The following is a 7,915-nucleotide window of genomic DNA, read 5'->3' on the forward strand; positions in this document are numbered from 1 at the left end:
CCTTCCCCGTGGTTTCACCGCCTCACCGCTCGATTTCTCCAGTGTGAAATTTCTACCTGCGTAAGCTCCGAGCGGCTGTCCCTGGGCTTGCTCACCATCTGTGGCTCCCTGTTCCTCAATGTATCCCGCTGAAAATCCTCACCCCCAAATCACTCCCCAACTTTAGCAATCTCCTAGTGTCACATTCCTCCCCCCCCCCCCCACACCACACCCGTGTGTCCTGTCCACAGTATACACTGTAACCCACTCCCCCCTCCCTCTCCCCCCCCCGTCTAACCCCTCCCTATTCCCCCCCTCTCCTCCCCCATCTAACCCCTCCCTGTTCCCCCCCCGTCTAACCCCTCCCTGTTCCCCCCCCGTCTAACCCCTCCCTGTTCCCCCCCCCCGTCTAACCCCTCCCTGTTCCCCCCCCCGTCAACCCCTCCCTATTCCCCCCCGTCTAACCCCTCCCTGTTCCCCCCCCCCCGTCTAACCCCTCCCTGTTCCCCCCCCGTCTAACCCCTCCCTGTTCCCCCCCGTCTAACCCCTCCCTGTCTAACCCCTCCCTGTTCCCCCCCGTCTAACCCCTCCCTGTTCCCCCCCCCGTCTAACCCCTCCCTGTTCCCCCCCGTCTAACCCCTCCCTATTCCCCCCCCCCGTCTAACCCCTCCCTGTTCCCCCCCCATCTAACCCCTCCCTGTTCCCCCCCCGTCTAACCCCTCCCTGTCTAACCCCTCCCTGTTCCCCCCGTCTAACCCTCCCTGTTCCCCCCCCCGTCTAACCCCTCCCTGTTCCCCCCGTCTAACCCCTCCCTATTCCCCCCCCGTCTAACCCCTCCCTATTCCCCCCCCCGTCTAACCCCTCCCTATTCCCCCCCCCGTCTAACCCCTCCCTATTCCCCCCCCCCGTCTAACCCCTCCCTATTCCCCCCCCGTCTACCCCCTCAACCCTCCCTATTCCCCCCCGTCTAACCCCTCCCTATTCCCCCCCCCCGTCTAACCCCTCCCTATTCCCCCCGTCTAACCCCTCCCTATTTCCCCCCCCGTCTAACCCCTCCTATTCCCCCCCCGTCTAACCCTCCCTATTCCCCCCCCGTCTAACCCCTCCCTATTTCCCCCCCGTCTAACCCCTCCCTATTCCCCCCCCCGTCTAACCCCTCCCTATTCCCCCCCCCGTCTAACCCCTCCCTAACCCCCCCGTCTAACCCCTCCCTATTCCCCCCCCGTCTAACCCTCCCTATTCCCCCCCGTCTAACCCCTCCCTATTCTCCCCCCCCGTCTAACCCCTCCCTATTCCCCCCACCCCTCCCTATTACCCCCCACCCCTCCCTATTACCCCCCGTCTAACCCCTCCCTATTCCCCCCGTCTAACCCCTCCCTATTCCCCCCCACCCCTCCCTATTCCCCCCCCCGTCTAACCCCTCCCTATTCCCCCCCCGTCTAACCCCTCCCTATTCCCCCCGTCTAACCCCTCCCTATTCCCCCCACCCCTCCCTATTCCCCCCGTCTAACCCCTCCCTATTCCCCCCCACCCCTCCCTATTACCCCCCCCGTCTAACCCCTCCCTATTCCCCCCCCGTCTAACCCTCCCTATTCCCCCCCACCCTCCCTATTCCCCCCCCGTCTAACCCCTCCCTATTCCCCCCCCGTCTAACCCCTCCCTATTCCCCCCCCGTCTAACCCCTCCCTATTCCCCCCCCCGTCTAACCCCTCCCTATTCCCCCCCGTCTAACCCCTCCCTATTCCCCCCCGTCTAACCCCTCCCTATTCCCCCCCCACCCCTCCCTATTACCCCTCCGTCTAACCCCTCCCTATTTCCCCCCCGTCTAACCCCTCCCTATTCCCCCCCCCGTCTAACCCCTCCCTATTACCCCTCCGTCTAACCCCTCCCTATTACCCCTCCGTCTAACCCCTCCCTATTACCCCTCCGTCTAACCCCTCCCTATTCCCCCCCACCCCTCCCTATTCCCCCCCCCCCCTCCCTATTCCCCCCCCCGTCTAACCCCTCCCTATTACCCCTCCGTCTAACCCCTCCCTATTTCCCCCCCGTCTAACCCCTCCCTATTCCCCCCACCCCTCCCTATTCCCCCCCACCCCTCCCTATTCCCCCCCCCCGTCTAACCCCTCCCTATTCCCCCCCCGTCTAACCCCTCCCTATTCCCCCCCCCGTCTAACCCCTCCCTATTACCCCTCCGTCTAACCCCTCCCTATTCCCCCCCCGTCTAACCCTCCCTATTCCCCCCCCGTCTAACCCCTCCCTATTCCCCCCCCCCGTCTAACCCCTCCCTATTCCCCCCCCCCGTCTAACCCCTCCCTATTCCCCCCCCGTCTAACCCCTCCCTATTCCCCCCCCGTCTAACCCCTCCTATTCCCCCCCCCCCGTCTAACCCCTCCCTATTCCCCCCCGTCTAACCCCTCCCTATTCCCCCCCCGTCTAACCCCTCCCTATTCCCCCCCCCGTCTAACCCCTCCTATTCCCCCCCCGTCTAACCCCTCCCTATTCCCCCCCCGTCTAACCCCTCCCTATTCCCCCCCCGTCTAACCCCTCCCTATTCCCCCCCGTCTAACCCCTCCCTATTCCCCCCCCGTCTAACCCCTCCCTATTCCCCCCCCGTCTAACCCCTCCCTATTCCCCCCCCGTCTAACCCCTCCCTATTCCCCCCCCCCGTCTAACCCCTCCCTATTCCCCCCCCCCGGTCTAACCCCTCCCTATTCCCCCCCGTCTAACCCCTCCCTATTCCCCCCCCGTCTAACCCTCCCTATTCCCCCCCGTCTAACCCCTCCCTATTCCCCCCCCGTCTAACCCCTCCCTATTCCCCCCCCCGTCTAACCCCTCCCTATTCCCCCCCCCGTCTAACCCCTCCCTAGTCCCCCCCACCCCTCCCTATTTCCCCCCCGTCTAACCCCTCTCTATTCCCCCCCCGTCTAACCCCTCTCTATTCCCCCCCCGTCTAACCCCTCCCTATTTCCCCCCCCGTCTAACCCCTCCCTATTTCCCCCCCCCCTGTCTAACTCCTCCCTATTCCCCCCCATCTAACCCCCTCACCCCCCCGATTATCCCCCCGTCTAACCTCCTCCACCTTTCAAAACATTTGCAGATCCCATCTTTTAGACCAGTTTCGGATAATCTCTCCTGACTCCCACATCTCGGCTCAGTGTCCACGCCTTTAATACAAGTGCAGGTTGTGACAGCTAAGTGGTGAGGAAACTGGGTTGTGTTTTGGTCGGAGCTACTGCGGGGGTTAAAATGAGAGCACATTTGTATTCAGGACTGTACACCCCGAGCACCTTGCTGGCATATTAACTCAAATGTATGTTTGAATTGTGTGCCCATTTTTGCAGAGTGGAGTATGCTGCACTACTGAAGGGCGTGATTGTCCTAGAGGAATTCTGTAAGGAACTGGCTGCAATATCATTTGTCAAATACCCATCGGAACCCGACTAAAGGCAGACTGGCCGGACTCGCAGTGCCTTTTATCAAGAGCTCATTGAACTGTCACTGGACATTGAATACGTGTTTCCAGCACACTGTGACTTGGACAACCCGTCCCCATCTTATTCTTCAATTTTATGTTTAGCAGTTGAACCGAGTGTAGCCTTTTCATCACGGTGGGCTTTTTGTAAACTTTCCTTCTCCCCGCTCTCTGATTCCCATCCTAAATTTGAGCCATGAAATAAGTTTGCAGCTGTGGATGGGACTGTGTGAGATGTGTTGCCCTGTTCCTCGTCCTCAGGTCAGTGGAACTCGATTCAGCTACGAATTCTCGCCAACAGCAAACGTCGGCCTCAGATCCTGACTGGTGCTCCCAATCCCCTGCCTCCCTCCCCACCGCCATTTCTCCCCCAATCCCCCCCGCTCCTATCCTGCACCATTACTGGCTATGGGTAAGGGCGCACAAGTTGTAAGATTATGTCCGTCACTGCTTCCGAATAATTCATTGGATGAAATGCTTTGAACGTTTCAAAGTGATAGTTTCTATATAAATGCAAGTGTTATTTATGTCTATAGAGATGATTATCATGTGAATGTATCCCAGGGTCTTGTGGTGCTGTTTGTAGATAGTTTCTGAGATAAACAGGTGAAAGTGACAGCCTTTTAATGAGGGCTGCCTGTTGTATAAAGAATGTCTCCTTGTCTGAGGACCGTGCTGGCCTGGTTTAATCACAGCCTGTATTACTACCTGCCAGCAGCTATTGGCATTTTGTTTTGTGCTTAAACGGAAAAGAATGAAATGTCCATCGCACTGTGTAAAGGTTGTTGTATTTATGGGATGTCTGCGCCGAGCAGGAACGAGAGCCTCCCCTGAATGTTCAGAGTGCAGGGCTACGTTGAGGGTGTCTCGCTGCGGTGCTGTTAGGGTTCTGAGGCTATGTCACCCCACTTATCTCATGTTCTGGGGGTTCATGCAAGGCTCAGGTAGGTGAGACATTGTCTTAACCTGCCAGAGATTTGAATGAGGGCATAAAGTAACGTGCAGAGTGTCTCCGTTACTGTTGACGAGGTCTCTGTGTTGCCGCTCTTCAAAGTGACAGCTCGGCAATCCCAGCACACCGCACAAAGCAGTCAACTAACCAGGTGGGGTCGAAACATACTTTATGCTAACAACTCGAAGAAAAGCCAGTTAAAACCCAAGCATTCCTGCAAACGTTTTAAAATTGTAGCTGGTGAGAAATACTCGGCAAAGCTGTTAATTAGTCTCTGGGATCTTGCTCTGTCATAAATTATCCATACATAGGAACAGGAGGAGACCATTTAGCCCCTCGAGCCTGCTCCGCCATTCAATGAGATCATGGCTGATCTGTGACCTACCTCCATATCCCTCAATACCTTTGGTTAACAAAAATCCATCAAGGTTTAAAATTAACAATTGGCCGAGCATCAACTGCCATTTGTGCAAGAGTTCCAAACCTCTACCGCCCTTTGTAGAAGTGTTTCCGAACTTCACTCATTTTTAGGGTATTTCCCCCAGTCCTAGACTCCCCAACCAGCGGAAATAGTTTCTATCTACCCTATCATTTCCCCTTAATAGCTTGAAAACTTCGATCAAATCCACTCGTCACATCCTGCCAATTATTAGAGATACATAGGAGCAGGAGTAGGCCATTCGGCCCCTCGAGCCTGCTCCGCCATTCAATGTGATCATGGCTGATCATCCAAATTCAGTACCCTGTCCCTGCTTTCTTCCCATATCCCTTGATCCCTTTAGCCTTAAGAAATATATCCAACTCCTTCTTGAATATATTTAATGTATTGGCCTCCACTGCCTTCTGTGGTAGAGAATTCCACAGGTTCACCACTCTCTGGGTGAAGAAATTCCTCCTCATCTCTGTCCTAAATGGCTTACCCCTTATCCTTAGACTGTGACCCCTGGTTCTGGACTCCCCCGCCATCGGGAACATCCTTCCTGCATCTAGTCTGTCCAGGCCTGACAGAATTTTATACATTTCAATGAGATCCCCCTCTCATTCTTCTAAACTCCAGCGAGTATAAGCCCAATCAACCCAATCTCTCCTCATACGTCATTCCTGCCATCCCAGGTATCAGTCTGGTGAATCTTTGCTGCACTCCCTCCATGGCAAGAACATCCTTCCTCAGATAAGGCGACCAAAACTGCACACAATACTCAAGGTGTGGTCTCACCAAGGCCCTGTACAACTGCAGCAAGAGTATCTGTCAATTATCCCTACTCTCTGTTACCTGGCGCTCAGCCAATTTCCTAACCAGGTCAATAATTTACTTTCAATTGCATGAGCTTCAACTTTAGCTAACAGACTCATATCAAATGCCTTCTGGAAGTCCATATAAATAACATCCATAGACATTCCCGTCTGCTACTTTAGTCACCTCCTCAAAAAATTCAATCAGGTTTGTCAAGCATGAACTATCTTTCACAAATCCACGCTGGCTCTCTGAAAACTGAAAATTTTCAATGTATTCAGTCGCTCTATCCTTAATTATAGACTCTAGTAATTTCCCGACAACAGATGTTAGGCGAACTGGTCTATAATTCCCTGGTTTCCCCCCTCACCATTTTTAAATAGCGGAGTGACATGCGCAATTTTCCAATCTAAAGAAACGGTCCTGAATCGAGAGAACTTTGGAAGATTATAGTTTGGGCCTCTGCAATGTGCTCGCCTACTTCCTTTAAAACCCTGGGATGGAAACCATCTGGTCCTGGGGATTTGTCACTCTTTAGTGCCATTATTTTCTTCATTACTGTTATTTTGCTGACATTAATTTTGTGGAGTCATGTCCCTGATTCAATATTAGTTTCCTTGGGATTTCTGACATGCGATCCTCTTCCTCCACTGTAAATACTGACGCAAAGTAATTATTCAAAATGTCTGCCATTTCCTTATTTTAATTTATAATATCAGTCTTCAAGGGGCCCACATTGCTCCTGACCACCCTCTTTTTCCTCACATAATTGGAAAAAAAAGTGTTGATTTTGATATCCCTTGCCAGTTTCTTTTCATATGCTCCCTTTTTGTAGCTCTTACTATCTGTTTCATCACCTTTTGTTGTTCTTTGTATCTTTCCCAGTCGTCAGGATCTGTGGTAATTTTTGCACTTTTGTATGTTTTATCTTTTAAATTTATGCTGTCCCTTACCTCTTTAGTCGTCCATGGCTGTTTTTTTGGCAAGTACAGCTCTTGCCCCTTAGGGATATAAACTGGTTCTGTATCACATTGAATTCTTTATTGAACACCTCCCACTGATGATCTTCTGATTTACCCATTAACAGATTTGTCCAGTTTACTGTGGACAGTCTCTGTCTCAATGCAAACTGTCATACTCGTGCAGTGTTGTAACAAATTCTTGTGCTGAAATTTTATGCGTATACAAATCCTTGAAAATAATTACTTTTGTGATCAGTAACTGTTCTGAGATAGGAACTTTTCTATCAGAGGCGTTCGCCGCGGCTCAGTAGGTAGCACTCTCACCTCGAGAGTCAGAAGGATGTGGGTTCACGCCCCACTCCAGGGACTTGAGCACAAAATCCAGGCTGACACTGCAGTGCAGTGCTGAGGGAGTGCTGCACTGTCTGAGGTGCCAAACCCAGGCCCCGTCTGCTCTCTCAGCCTGGCGTAAAAGATCCCACGCCACTACTTAGAAGAGATGGGGTGTTGTGGCCAACAATTATCCCTCAAACAACATCACTGAAACAGATTTATTTCAATGTCCCTCAGTGCCACTGGAAGTTTAATATCAGCTTCACCAACACTCGAATGAAGACAAGCACAGTACAAATAAACTCGAATCTGTCTAATTTATGTCTGTCAGCAGGGGGTGTTAGTGGCTGTGGAATGAGCCGATGGTTTAGGTTGAACAGGAGTGGGGATATTGCAGGTCCCACTGTCCTGAACAGTTATACCGAGACACGTGGCCATGTGCAGCTTTTACACCCTTTGGCTGGTTCAGCACTGGACTGTTCATCAACACGCCACTCCTGACACCGCATTTATTAACAGTCTCTAAACAACAGAAAGGCCTTATCCCTTCCTGTGCTTCAAACCATTTCAATCACATTTTTTATTGCACCAAGATACCAACCTCACTCCCCAAAAGGCTGTGGGTGCTGGGGGTAAATTAAAACATTCAAGACTGAGATTGGTAGATTTTTGTTGGGAAAGTGTATGAAGGGATTATGAATCAAAGGCAGGTAAATGAGTTAAGGTACAGATCAGCCATAATCTCACTGAACATTGGCGGAACATACTCCAGGGGCCCTGGTCCACAAGTTGAGCAGATTTTGTGAAAGCACTCACATTATGAAGGGGTGTTCAAGTTCATTCATCGCAGCTAGGGTACATTCCCTGCACCCACCCTCCTGGGGTACAGACGCTCCCTGCACCCACCCACCCTCCCTGGGGTACAGACGCTCCCTGCATCCACCCACCCTCCCTGGGGTACAGACGCTCCCTGCACCCACCCT

The 7,915-nt window shown here is 52.7% G+C and overlaps 1 protein-coding gene across 1 annotated transcript in view; it reads left to right on the forward strand.

Moving 5' to 3' along the window:
• The window catches only part of LOC147098077 (FHF complex subunit HOOK interacting protein 2A-like), a 35,702-nt gene extending 29,036 nt beyond the window's left edge, over nt 1-6,666 (forward strand). Inside the window, exon 14 of the mRNA XM_085970812.1 lies at nt 3,321-6,666. Within this exon, the coding sequence (XP_085826938.1) occupies nt 3,321-3,423 (103 nt within the window). The 3' untranslated portion in view covers nt 3,424-6,666. The remainder of the gene's footprint in view (nt 1-3,320) is intronic.
• The last annotated feature ends 1,249 nt before the right edge of the window (nt 6,667-7,915 follow it).

Source organism: Somniosus microcephalus, chromosome 30 (genome assembly GCF_052327205.1).
Source record: "Somniosus microcephalus isolate GS21.2 chromosome 30, FLI_Smic_1.0, whole genome shotgun sequence".
Taxonomy (NCBI): Eukaryota; Metazoa; Chordata; class Chondrichthyes; order Squaliformes; family Somniosidae; genus Somniosus; species Somniosus microcephalus.